This window comes from Salmo salar, chromosome 07, assembly GCF_965601325.2.
Source record: "Salmo salar chromosome 07, fSalSal1, whole genome shotgun sequence".
Taxonomy (NCBI): Eukaryota; Metazoa; Chordata; class Actinopteri; order Salmoniformes; family Salmonidae; genus Salmo; species Salmo salar.
Window position 1 is genome coordinate 44,322,394 of NC_138297.1, and position 14,771 is coordinate 44,337,164.

A 14,771-nucleotide genomic window follows, 5' to 3' on the forward strand; every position below is an offset into this window, starting at 1 on the left:
CATCCACCTGACAGGTGTGGCATATCAAGAAGCTGACTAAACAGCATGATCACTACACATGTGCACCTTGTGCTGGGGACAATAAAAGGCCACTCTAAAATGGTCAGTTTTGTCACACAACACAATGCTACAGATGTCTTAAGTTTTGAGGGAGCGTGCAATAGGCATGCTGACAGCAGGAATGTCCACCAGAGCTGTTGCCAGAGAATGTAATGTTAATTTCTCTACCATAAGCCACCTCAAACTTTGTTTTTAGAATTTGGCAGTACGTCCAACCGGCCTCACTAACGCAGACTACATGTATAACGTCGCGTGGGCCAGCAGTTTGCTGATGTCAACGTTGTGAACAGAGTGCCCCATGGTGGCGGTGGGGTTATGGTAAAGGCAGGCATAAGCTACGGACAACAAACACAACTGCATTTTATCGATGGCAATTTGAATGCACAGAGATACCTTGACAAAAACCTTGAGGTCCATTCATCTGCCACCATCACCTAATGCTTCAGCATGATAATGCACAGCCAAATGTCGCAAGGATCTGTACACAATTCCTTGAAGCTAAAAATGTCCCAGTTCTTCCATGGCCTGCATACTCACCAGACATGTCACCCATTGAGCTTGTTTGGGATGCTCTGGATCGACATGTACGACAGAGTGTCCAGTTCCTGCCAATATCCAGCAACGTCACACAGCCGTTGTAGAGGAGTGAGACAACATTCCACAGGCCACAATCAACAGCCTGATCAACTCGAAGCGAAGGAGATGTGTCGCACTGCATGAGGCAAATGGTGGTCACACCAGATACTGACTGGTTGTCTGATCCACACCCTTACTTAAAAAAAAAAAAAAAAAAAGGTATCTGTGACTAATAGATGCATATCTGTATTCCCAGTCGTGAAATCCATAGACTTGGCGCTAATTCATTTATTTCAATTTATTGATTTCCTGCCTTATAGGATCTGTAACTCAGTCAAATCTTTGAAATTGTTGCATGTTGCATTTACATTTTTGTTCAGTATAGTTTGTTTTCTATTATAAGTAGCAGATTCACGTAGCAGATATCGAACGTTGTAGTAAATTTGATCTAAGCCAAAGCCAATCCTACAACAGACGGCTACGCTACACAGTCCAACATCAGTGCAAATAAAGGGAATAGGGATGTGGCTTTTGATTCCCTCCTCAACAACAGCAGGCTGCTCTCTCTCTGTGTCCCCTCCACCCTGCCACTGCATCCACTTCAATCACTTTATTACATTCGGCAGGTGGCTCTCCCCCCAGTCACCCCCCTCCTGCAGCCATCCATCCATCCCTTGTTTACTCACTCTTGTTCTTTCTCCATCCCCCATCTGATCCCTTCTCCCTCTTCTTCTCCTCCTATTCAGTCTCCCTCTCCTCCCTCTCTACTACCTGTTCAGTGTTCTCATCCCTGCCCAATGCTACAGGCTGACAGAAGAAAGCACTCCAAATCACATTAGGCTGGCTGTGCTGTGTGATTGTATTAGGCCAGAAGCAGTATCAGGCCTGTAATTCAGGCCTATTATAATGTCCTGGCAGTTGAAGAAAGGGGGCTGAGAGTGGATTGAAGACCGACCGGCCGGTGCGGAAAATTACTGGCTGGAGATTGATTTCTGGCTCCGTTGAAAAGCTTGCTAAAAACAGGGAAAACAACCAGGGATGTGTCTTGAGAGTCAAGAAAGAGGGAGAGGAGGAGGTTGAGAGGAGGAGAGACCGCATGATGCCAACGAGAGAACAGTGACTCAATCAGCTTTCGTCTACCATTCAGGCAGCAGTTCGAGCCGAGGTGGCCATTCGTTGTGCTTTGCCAGCCTCATTGTAACTACAGTAGATCATTGGCTAGTTCAACAGGTAGGCCTAAAGTTAGCCTCTCACCCTTAAACAATTGTATAGTTGTAACCAGATTGGACAGGATTGGTCCTGAAACTCTACACAATAACAATTTCTGGTTGGGTGGTTGAGTTGGGAAATTCCCACCAACATGATCACGTGAAACCCCACATGAAGTGAACTCAACACTGAACACACTCATATCACCTCTACGGGACCAGAAGTCACAACTGAGTCAACAACCAAACTAATCTTATTTAGTGTGATAGAGAGAACTGTGTATTGTACTGTGAGAGAGAAGTTTGACAACATGACTCCAATGTGGTGGAGAGTGTGTGTGTGTGTGTGTGTGTGTGTGTGTGTGTGTGTGTGTGTGTGTTAGGGCTGGCACAATTACCGTATAATCGACGGTTATGGATGAAGACCGTCATGAAAAGAAAAAAACCTGTAATAACCGTAAAAATAACTACAAATCATTTGGAACGAACAGCTGACTGAAGACAGGACAGCCGTGCATTCGTAACATGACAAAACTTTGTTGCTCCTTGCTGAAAAAAGCAACGTGTTGTAGCAAACGAGGCAACACCCCTGACAATGCAGCAGTAGCACCTCTAACCTTGGCAATTTGACTGGTAAACTCACGGGTACACTCGCAATGGCTGCCTGTTATTGTGACGCCATCATTTCCACGGTAATGTAGAATGCTAATGCAAATGATGTTAACTGATGTGGTTCATACAATGGAATGTATATTTTGTGTGTCAATTGAGTCAACAAAAAACAAAACAAAAATCACAACACATATTGATGGTTAGACTTCTTGCTTTTGCTTCCTGCTTCGCTCCTAAGGGTACACTCGCAATGTTGTTGTTTTGTTGTTGCTGTCATTTAGCAGACACTCTTATCCAGAATGACTTACAGTTGTGAGCGCATACTTTTTCATATTTTTTTCTCTCCTCATTTTGGTCCCCCCGTCGTAATCAAACTCACAATCCTGGCGTTTCAAGCGCCATTCTCTATCAACTGAGTCCCCTGGGATCCTGTGGGCAGCCAATCCACCTATTATGCCATCATTGATTTGAATGGGGATGCCTGTTTTATTCATTCTATTTCTATGGCAGCACATGCAGTCATGGGCATAATGTATTTTTTATTTCTTTTTGCTATTCAAACAGTTTTACAGAGACCGCGGTCATTTGGCAGACCAATTACCGTCATCCAAAATTCCATGACCGTCACAGCCCTAGTGTGTGTGTGTGTGTGTGTGTGTGTGTGTGTGTGTACTAGCTCTTATAAAAGCCACATGATCCACATGCATGGAGAAACAGGAGTAGAACTAATAAATATGTACAATGTAATTTCTGAAAAGGACATTGATTTTCTCTACCAGCTCTCTTTCCCTGCATTGGTTAAATGCAATGAGACTCTTTCTGAGAAATTCACTGGAATCCCTGTCAGGGTGCTGCAGTATAATGAAAACTACTGTTAATGTTAAAAGTCCCTCCAACCACAGCATAAAAATACATTTGCATAGTACTTTGCTCTGCACTTGGCAGACAGAGTACTAGATTCAGCGTTGAGTCACCAGCACAGAGTGTAGAAAACAGGGACCGAATGCATCATTGTTCTCTGTTAGCCTACTTGGCTTGCGTTTGGTACAATCTGTGAGGAATGATAATGGCGGTTACGTTCCAAATGGCACCCTATTCCCTATGTAGTGCACTACTTTTGACCAGGGCCCATAGGGAGCCTACCATACACAATCTCTTATCCATACATTGAATGGTAAATTGCATCCCTGAATGACTTTATAGCTCACTAGCTAAATGTAGAATATTGAGCACAAGCACAACAACTCCAAGCTTTCGAAAACCCTTCTTCTCCGTATGTAAGGTTTTCAGCCATTACATTCGTCCACATTTGGCTCCGTGTAAACTACAATTCTGACCGTGTGTTTTAACGTTTAGGAACTTGAATAACAATCGCTTTCGCAACGGTTTCCGAAACGTATGCTAATATACCCCTTATCTTTCATGTCAGTGAGAAAGAATCTTTCAAATAATAAAAGATACACTTCCTGTAGCAGTTTTGCACAGATCCATACACTGTGTGCCTCCAGTTGACCAACTACACTTCCTCGCCAGTTAGCTTACACAAATTCAGAGCATGCTAGACAGCTAATTTGCACAGATGGCGACCTGTCTTCTGTGAACAAGCGCTGTAACATGGAGATATGGCCGTGCGGAAACACTAACCCTAAACCCAATAAAAAGGTGTGTATTCATTTGCTTTTTGAAAATGACTTCTTGCTGACATGAAAGATGCGTTCCTTGTTTCCAAAACAGTACCACAAGTGATGTATATTTAAGCAATAAGGCCCAAGGGGGTGTGGTATATGACCAATATATCACGGCTAAGGGCTTTCTTTTGCACGATGCAACACAGAGTGCCTTATTGCTATTATAAACTGGTTACCAACTTAATTAGAACAGTAAAAAGAAATGCTTGTCATACCCATGGTATACGGACTGATATACCACGGCTGTCAGCCAAATCAGCATTCAGGCCTTGAACCACCCAGTTTATAATAATGTTTAGAGTAAGCGTTGGGGCTCTTAACAAAACTCCCCCGGTCAGAAGATACTATCGTCAATAGGCGCTAAAGTAGTTAGCGTCTATGAATGGGGTAATCAACCACATGAATACCTGAAACAGGGCTCCAGACTGCAACCATTTAGTCACATTTTGCGATGTTGGCTGTGCGAGTAAGATTTTTATTAACTGGTCGCATCGGTGCGACGTTCTACATTGTCACTCAAAAGCGTCATATTTTTAGGATGCTAAAACCACGGTTTGGTCAAACAGTAAAGTGCATTATCCTCATGATTCCTGTAATGAAAGTGACTGCCTGCCCTTGTGACTGTTTCGCTGGGGCCTGCTGCTGTGTCCAGTGAGACCCTCCTTTCCCAGGGGAAGAAAAGACTCCAGGAGAAAAATAAAGAAAATCAGATTGTATAACATTTTAAAATCAAATTGCGGGGAAAACACAGCTATCTTGTTGTCACAGATAAAGAGAGAAGGGTAATATATTTACAGAATATTGCCTGGCCTATAGGTCAGGTATTAATCAAGTGCTGTGCATTGCTTAGCCAACACTGCACTCCAAAAATACCTTAAAGTAAATACCAGGACATCCGCACTGTGGGAAAATATAATCTTGTTCCTGTGCTGCAGAAATTAAATATATTAAAAATATTTATCAAACTATTAATTCTATCCTCCTGATTCCTGCTTATAAGCAAAAATTAAAGCAGAAAGCACCAGTGACTAGATGAATAAAAAAGTGGTCAGATGAAGCAGATACTAAGCTACAGTACTGTTTTGCTAGCACAGACTGGAATATGCTCTGGGATACCTGTAATTGCATTAAGGAGTACACCACATCAGTCATTGGCTTCATCAATAAGTGCATCGATGACGTCGTCCCCACAGTGACCATACGTACATACCCCAACCAGAAGACTAACCCGGAAGTTTATCCTGTTTGGGCTAGGGGGCAGTATTGAGAATTTTGGAAAAAATATGTGCCCATTTTTAACTGCCTCCTACACCAACTCAGAAGCTAGAATATGCATATTATTGTTCAGGTTTGGATAGAAAACACCCTAAAGTTTCTAAAACTGTTTGAATGGTGTCTGTGAGTATAACAGAACTCCTATGGCAGGCAAAAATGGCAGGACCATTGAATGAGGCGCGTGCACGATTCGCCCCCGCGGAGAAATTTCATTCGGCTGTTTAGCTTATTGCAGATTCCCGGTCGGAATATTATCGCTTTTCTACGAGATAAATGGCATAAAAATTGGTTTTAAACAGCGGTTGACATGCTTCGAAGTAAGGTAATGGAATATTTAGACATTTTTTGTCACGCCATGCGCCATGCGCACGACCGTTATTTACCATTCGTATAGTGTCTAGAACGCACGAACAAAACAGAGGATATTTGGATATAACGATGGATTATTTGGGACCAAACCTACATTTGTTATTGAAGTAGAAGTCCTGGGAGTGCATTCTGACGAAGAACAGGAAAGGTAAGAACATTTTTCTTATAGGAAATAGGATTTTGGTGAAGGCTAATCTTGCCGGGTGTCTAAATAGCTAGCCGTGATGGCTGGGCTATGTACTTAGAATATTGCAAAATGTGCTTCATCCGAAAAGCTATTTTAAAATCGGACATATCGAGTGCATAGAGGAGTAATGTATCTATAATTCTTAAAATAATTGTTATGCTTTTTGTGAACGTTTATCGTGAGTAATTTAGCAAACTGTTAGTAAATTCCCCGGAAGTTTGCGGGGGGTATGCTTTTTCTGAACGTCACATGCTAATGTAAAAAGCTGTTTTTTGATATAAATATGAACTTGATTGAACAGACATGCATGTATTGTATAACATAATGTCCTAGGTGTGTCATCTGATGAAGATCATAAAAGGTTAGTGCTGCATTTAGCTGTGGTTTGGGTTTTTGTGACATTATATGCTAGCTTGAAAAATGGGTGTCTGATTATTTCTGGCTGGGCACTCTCCTGACATAATCTAATGTTTTGCTTTCGTTGTAAAGCCTTTTTGAAATCGGACAGTGTGGTTAGATTAAGGAGAGTCTTGTCTTTAAATAGCTGTAAAATAGTCATATGTTTGAGAAATTGAAGTAATAGTATTTCAAACGATTCAAAAATCGCGCCACTGAATTCAGGTGGCTGTTACGTAGGTGGGACGAATTCGTCCCGCCTTGCCCATAGAGGTTATAAGAAATCCCGCTATGCCCTCCGAAGAACCTTCAAAACAGGCAAAGCGTCAATAGAGAACTAAGATCTAATCGTACTACACCGGCTCTGACGCTCGTCGGATGTAGCAGGGCTTGCAATCCCATACAGACTACAAAAGGAAGCACAGCCGAGAGCTGCCCAGTGACACAAGCCTACCAGACAAGCTAAACTATTTATATGCTCATTTCGAGGCAAATGGCACAGAAACATGTATGAGAGCACCAGCTGTTCCGGAAGACTGTGTGATCACGCTCTCTGCAGCCGATGTGAGTAAGAACTTTAACACAGGTCAACATTCACAAGGCCGCAGGGCCAGATGGATTACCAGGACGTGTACTGCGAGCATGCACTGACCAACTGGCAAGTGTCTTCACTGACATTTTCAACATCTCCCTGTCCGAGTCTGTAATACCAACATGTTTTAAGCAGACCACCATAGTGCATGTGCCCAAGAACACTAAGGTAACCTACCTAAATGACTACCGACCCGTAGCACTCACGTCTGTAGCCATGAAGTGCTTTGAAAGGCTGGTTATGGCTGACATCAACATCATTATCCCAGACACACTAGACCCACTCCAAATTTGCATACCGCCCCAACAGATCCACAGATGATGCAATCTCTATTGCACTCCACACTGCCCTTTCCCACCTGGACAAAAGGAACACATATGTGAGAATGCTATTCATTGACTACAGCTCAGCGTTCAACACCATAGTGCCCTCAAAGCTCATCAATAAGCTAAGGATCCTGGGACAAAACACCCCTCTCTGCTACTGGATCCTGGACTTCCTGACGGGCCGCCCCCAGGTGGTAAGGGTAGGTAACAACACATCCGCCACGCTGATGCTCAACACAGGGGCCCCTCAGGGGTGCGTGCTCAGCCCCCTCCTGTACTCCCTGTTCACTCATGACTGCACGGCCAGGCACGACTCCAACACCATCATTAAGTTTGCCGATGACACAACATTGGTAGGTCTGATCACAGACAATGACGAGACAGCCTATAGGGAGGAGGGCAGAGACCTGGCCGTGTGGTGCCAGGACAACAACCTCTCCCTCAACGTGATCAAGACAAAGGAGATGATTGTGGACTACAGGAAAAAGAGGACCGAGCATGCCCCCATTCTCATCGATGTGGCTGCAGTGGAGCAGGTTGAGAGCTTCAAGTTCCTTGGTGTCCACATCACCAACAAACTTACATGGTCCAAGCACACCAAGACAGTCGTGAAGAGGGCACGACATAACCTATTCCCCCTCAGGAGACTGAAAGGATTTGGCATGGGTCCTCAGATCCTCAAAAGGTTCTACACCTGCATCATCGAGAGCATCCTGACTGGTTGCATCACTGCCTGGTACGGCAACTGCTCGGCATCCGACCGCAAAGCACTACAGAGGGTAGTGCGAACGACCCAGTACATCACTGGGGCCAAGCTCCCTACCATCCAGGACCTCTATACCACGCGGTGTAAGAGGGCCCTAAAAATTGTCAAAGACTCCAGCCACCCTAGTCATAGACTGTTCTCTCTGCTACCGCACGGCAAGCAATACCGGAGCGCCAAGTCTATGTCCAAGATGCTTCTAAACAGCTTCTACCCCCAAGCCATAAGACTTCTGAACACCTAATAACTTTTATTTCTTATCCATATTTCTTTTATGCAAATGTTTAACTGCATTGTTGGTTAGGGGCTCGTAAGTAAGCATTTCACTGTAATCGGCGCATGTGACTAATACAATTTGATTAGATTATTAGTAGTTAAAAAGTGCTGTTTCTTTATATAATCAAGGACATTTTATTTGAACTTTGTGTCTGTCTGTCTGTCAATCATTGGTTTGTTTGAAGCCAAATCCAACCTGAGTGACCTTACATTCAAGTGACTACACCAATCAGTGAAGAGTGCGTCAGCATTTACCAACCTAGCGTGTTAGCAGAGGCTATAGTGAGACGTAAGCAGTGTCCGAGTCAAATCAGACAGTTCTCAAAAAACAAGGAGGACCCAGGCACTATTCATATAATTAAAATGCCTTTATCATAAAACAGCATGTTCAATAGAACAAAATCTTTCCAAAAATATCAAGATAAAGGCAATTTAATTATATGAAGACACTCATTTTTTGATTACCCTTAACCAAAGAGCACCTTCCACCTCCAGAACAAACATCTAGTAACTAGTGTGTCCTTGCAGCACTTCCTATCCTCCATTTTCTTCTATAAGTCACTCACCCAGCTCTTTGAGGCTCTGAGTAGCTTTGGTGATCTCAGCACCACCTACACCTTCTACAGTCGGCCTAAATGAGGGGAGTTTCACCTTAGTGTCAGTAGAATTATAGTGAATGAGCAGGGTCACTCACCCAGTTTGTTGAGGCTGATCTGGACAGCCTTGGGGGATCTCATCACCATCTACACCAGGGGTAGGCAACCCTGTTCCTGGAGTGCCGCCCGTACTGGAGGATTTTGTTCCAACTACACCTGATCAACTGATCAGTTCAATGATTGCCTAAATTCAAACACACCTGGCCTTCCAAGTCAGTTAAATCAAAAACACGAAGTGCCTGCGGCACTCCAGGACCAGCATTGCCTATCCCTGATCTACACTCTCTTTACAGTAGTCCCAAATGAGGTGAGTTAACCATGTCAGTATTACAGTTCCCAGTTCATTGAGGCTTTGAGCAGCCTTGTCAGTAGTACAGTGCAGTGTATCAGAGGTGAACAGGCAGTGGTCGCTCACCCAGTTCGTTGAGGCTCTGGGCAGCCTTGGTGATCTCCCTGCTTCCCCCCTGGAGCTGGCCCTGCAGACGCTTGGACAGGTACAGGATCCTGATGATCCTTCGCAGCAGATCACACGCCACCTGGGGAAAATAGGAAAATATATAACCAAACAAAATGGAACCCAATCTGAACCAGTCTTTCTGAATCTCTATGAGAAGATGTGAGCGAACGTCAAAACTAATATGGAACGACCCTCTTTTTTCGTCATAATTGATTGAAAATCACTTATTGTAAATGATCTCGATTTCAATCAATGTCGACATTTCCAAGTATTTATTTTCCTATTGTAGCCTATATAGTAACAATAACACCGACCATGGGCATATCATTAGTGGTAATAATAACCGTGTGTCTAGCAGCATTGTGGAGCTGTGTCTGGGGCTGAAGGACACAGAGGTCAGCAGTGTGTTTGGACTTAGTAGTGTGTTCAGAGGAATAGATGCAGCTGAGAACTGAGGGTCTGTCCCTTGAGCCTCTGTGAAGTCTATGTGTCCGTCCCAAGTGTCTGTGTGTGTGTCAGACTGATTGCTTTATCTGTGGGTGGCCGAGAAGCTTCCATTTTGTGAGCGAACACTAGACTAAAAGATAAACAAAGCACTCTCCTATTCCCCCTGGATTTATAGTCTGACCATTACCGGTCTCCTTCAGACCCACCTCACCCCAGTCCCACAGAGACAGACAGACAGACAGACAGAATACAAACACACACACACCCTAACACCAAGGACATGACAGTCCCTGGGAGTGAAAAAAGAGGGGTCTCAGATATTGGTCCCACAACTCCACTGTCTGTCTGTATAAAATAATATAAAAACGTTGTAACCATTCTATTCAGAAACCACAGCACCCTCTCCTTTCACAAACCAGGCCCGTCTTCATCCTAAGATCTTACCAGCCTGGTATGCCTGCCTGCTACTAGTATCTTCTCTGCAGGACGCATGTCTGAGGTGTAGATAACAACAATAACACTCCACACACACACGACAAAGCTGAGACAGAGAGAGCATCAGAACACAGACAGTGCTAACACAGAGACAGAGCCATGTTTGAGGAAAGAGCCAGTTAGAATCACAGTAACCTTTCTGACTGAAGCCATAGTCCATCAATATTTAATAAGACTTCCCCTCGACTCCACAGACGACGGAGCTGCAGTGTGTGGGCAGTGTGCGTAAGTTGACAGAGCCTGTAAACCCAGAGAGTCTCTATTTCGCTCTCTATCTGGCCGCGGCTATCCAGCCTCGGACAGGACAGGGTCAGGTTGATCACAAGAACAGGTCTTATTTTAACAGGGGTACAAATTCAACCTTTAAAATCACCCGATTGCTTCTAAACGGGGGGCCACTGATAGCGAGGTGGATTAAAAACCACAACAGTGATGTCACAGGTTAAGATTGCAGATGCTATCTGAGAACAGGATCAAAGTAATTCTGTTTGAAAGGTTGAGATAACGTTGTAAACCTTTAACATGGCCTTTATGTATTATATAGTCGAGGACTTACCAAGAAAAACAGATGCATTTTACATAACAGCTAGGATTCCTGGTATGAAGATCGCTCAGCCTCCAAAAGCACAGTTCTATAAATCATCTTTATAAATATACCCTTCTGCAAAGTGGTGGCGAGTGATTCCATAATGGCAGGCATGTGCAACAAGAGTAAAAGGGGTCATATACAGTGCCTTGCAAAAGTATTCACCCCCTTGGTGTTTTTCCTATTTTGTTTGTTGCATTACAACATGTAATGGACGTGCACAAAATAGTCAAAATTGGTGAAGTGAAAAAAATAAAATAAACTTGTTTCAAATAATTCGAAAAGATTTAAAACTGAAAAGTGGTGCATGCAAATGTATTCACCCACTTTGCTATGAAGCCCCTAAATAAGATCTGGTGCAACCAATTACCTTCAGAAGTCACATAATTACTTAAATAAAGTCCAACTGTGTGCAATCTAAGTGTCACATGATCTCAGTATGTATGTATGTATGTATGTATGTATGTATGTATGTATGTATGTATGTATGTATATATATATATTACACACACCTGTTCTGAAAGGCCCCAGAGTCTGCAACACCACTAAACAAGGGGCACCAACAAGCAAGCGGCACTAACAAGCAAGCGGCACTATGAAGACCAAGGAGCTCTCCAAACAGGTCAGGGACAAAGTTGTGGAGAAGTACAGATCAGGGTTGAGTTATAAAAAAAATAACCGAAACTTTGAACATCCCACGGAGCACCATTAAACCTGCCAAGAGAGGGCCGCCCACCAAAACTCACAGACCAGGCAAGGAGGGCATTAATCAGAGAGGCAACAAAGAGACCAAAGATAACCCTGAAGGAGCTGCAAAGCTCCACAGTGGAGATTGGTGTATCTGTCCATAGGACCACTTAGTCGTACACTCCACAGAGCTTCCATCCTGTCCTCTTCCCTCAGAAAGGGAAGAGGACAGGATGGAACATTGTCTTCATATGTGAATGTTAAACCATGTGAAGGGATGGCGTGATTAATGGGGAACCAATTACTTGTCTCCACAATGTCTGTGCGCAAGTCACTCCCTCCATTGGCATTGGGGGAAGGTGTATGGCAGTGTCTGGAACCATTGTATGTCCTCTCTGATGTTGCACTTATCCTGGGATAGTGTATGACGTAGAGGCTCACTCCCCTCAGTGAGCTTGTCCAGAAGTGGGGTCAAGGGGGTGGTTTACATGAGATGGGAGTATCTAGAGTTGACAATTGATTTATGCCATTGGATGAGATGGTGTTTTTGTGCTATGAAGTAACAAGAACGGGATTAGAACCTCGTCTTAGGGACCAAACTGAACAATAATTTATAGCGAATGCTATCTGGCTATGGGATACTCCTCTCTCAAGTAAAATTCTTTCTTTGTGAACTGTTCCTAAGATCTGCTGTTCGTCATGTAGGTTGAGAGGGGTGTATCTTGCCAATAAAAGATCTTCGTACTTTTGTGTTGTCACTTTCAATGGTTCATTAGAAATGGCGCATCATTGAAAGTCAAGTGCTAATATAAAGCTCTTATTATTAAAGATGTAGTTTAAGCATAACTCTGACTGGTGGTGTGAAGTTTGTAACTCTCCTCATTTGGTAATGGAGAAATTAGCCACCACAAGTTTCACCATCCAGCAGGACAATGACCCTAAGCATACTGCGAAAGCAACACTCGAGTGGTTTAAGGGGAAACATTTAAATGTCTTGGAATGGCCTAGTCAAAGCCCAGACCTCAATCCAATTGAGAATCTGTGGTATGACTTAAAGATTGCTGTAAACCAGCAGAACCCATTCAACTTGAATAAGCTGGAGCAGTTTTGCCTTGAAGAATGGGCAAAAATCCCAGTGGCTAGCTGTGGCAAGCTTATAGAGACATACCCCAAGAGACTTGCAGCTATAATTGCTGCAAAAGGTGGCTCTACAAAGTATTGACTTTGGGGGGTGAATAGTTATGCACGCTGAAGTTCAGTTTTTTTGTCTTATTTCTTGTTTGTTTCACAATAAAAAAAGATTTAGCATCTTCAAAGTGGTAGGCATGTTGTGTAAATCAAATGATACAAACTCCCCCAAAATCCATTTTAATTCCAGGTTGTAAGGCAACAAAATAGGAAAAATGCCAAGGGGGGTGAATACTTTCGCAAGCCACTGTAATATTTGTGGTATTTAACGTTCAAATAAATATCAATGGGTAGATCGATGCTCGCATAAAACATACAGTATCATTGTTGTAAACCACTGAGTACAGAGCACTCATATCATTACAGCATGATAGACACTGACACCTGCTATAGCTATATTCTATTGACAGGTTAGAAGAGGACATCCCAGAGCATATACAGATATATAGATCTCTATATGGCTCTGGGTTGTTGTCATCTTTACAATTTAAAACAGGAGGATCCTGGAAACTGTCCAAGATGCATTAGGCGACCTTGACAATATGTACAGCACCTAACTTGAAGTACCTATCTTGAAAATGGGGAGTGAGACAATAAAAACCCAAGCAAATACTGTCAATACATTTCTCTACCTCAGAAACATGGAAATCAAGTCCAGTGCAGAAGTAGAGATAATGTCAGAGTGCTGATAACAATAGAGAGGAAATCTTCCCCCTGCTATTGAGCCGCAGTCCACGGACATACAACAATACAAAACCATCAACACAAAAGATAGTAATATGCCTCTCAAACACAAGGAGATGGATGGATACCTGCAATCTGGCGAGCTGGGCAGTCCGGGCTACAATCTTATTGTAGGGGTCAACGATCTTTGTCCTTATCCTACGAGAGAAAACAAATAGGAGGTTGAGTGCTGTTATTAGAGGTCTGATTATTGAGGGTCTCTGAACACAAGGGTAATATTTTGCCTTTATCATTCCCTGTGATGATGTGTTATGGTCTGTTATAGGCTTGGAGTAGGTAGATAATGCACCTAACCACTGGGTAAGATGTTTCTTCATCACCATAATGGCTGAGATTGGGGTTATGTTAATCTGGTCCAAGATCAGCTGTTAACCTACCTGTCCACAGCACCCTGCAGAGCAGCGATCCTGGTCTGCATCATCTGCAGGACCCCTGAGAAACAACACACAAACATCTCACTCAATATATTGACATAAAAATGATATGATTGGCTTTTATGTAATGATGGAAGAGTATAAGATGCTTTGTGAACTTTCTAAATGTATGCACTCAGCTGACTGTATCCTTGGTACTAAACACTTGAAACTTCTCTTGAGCTTTTGGTCTCAATTCCTTATTGCAAAGAGGTTTCTTTTTAACAATTGGTGCCACAAACCGGATTCATCCTTGAAAGACAGACTTGGTGGAGAATAGGTAGTGGAGGTGGCCGGCCCTAAATAAAAAAAGTTAAGCTAGTTTCTTACTAATACCTCCTGTGCCCCATAAGAGCCATCTGCCCTTTCTGTTTTATCCCTCAGTCATGTTTTTTGAGGTTGGTGGAAAAAGTATCTGTAGGAGAGTGAAGTTTCAAATTGTTTATGTGAAACCATTGTTGGCGGGAGGGGTATCCAGAAAGAGAGCAAGGGTGCAGACTATTGGTAGTAGTTTGGAGGAAGGACTGTGACAAATCCGGACTGTCTAGCACAGGTCTATAGAAGGTCTCCGGGTGGGGGCATTACAGTCGGGTTGTATCATCGTATGGTCTGGGGTGGGAATTCAGTATACAGAGTGGCACCATAACGTGCTGTTGTTCGGGGGTTGTTCAACCCAGATGGGTCATATTCGGTGATCGATTCGGGTAGGGGTGTGTCCCTATCAGAGAAAAGATTGCGGTGAACACGGTACAACCGCACAAGACAGGGTT

General features: G+C 43.3%; 1 protein-coding gene across 1 annotated transcript in view; it reads right to left on the reverse strand.

Moving 5' to 3' along the window:
• Positions 1 to 14,771, reverse strand: part of LOC106609192 (conserved oligomeric Golgi complex subunit 5) — a 103,115-nt gene that overhangs the window by 74,664 nt on the left and 13,680 nt on the right. The window contains exons 4-6 of the mRNA XM_014207707.3: positions 13,966 to 14,020; positions 13,657 to 13,726; positions 9,400 to 9,520 (exon numbers count right to left, since the gene is read on the reverse strand). Coding sequence (XP_014063182.1) covers positions 9,400 to 9,520; positions 13,657 to 13,726; positions 13,966 to 14,020 — 246 coding nt within the window. The remainder of the gene's footprint in view (positions 1 to 9,399; positions 9,521 to 13,656; positions 13,727 to 13,965; positions 14,021 to 14,771) is intronic.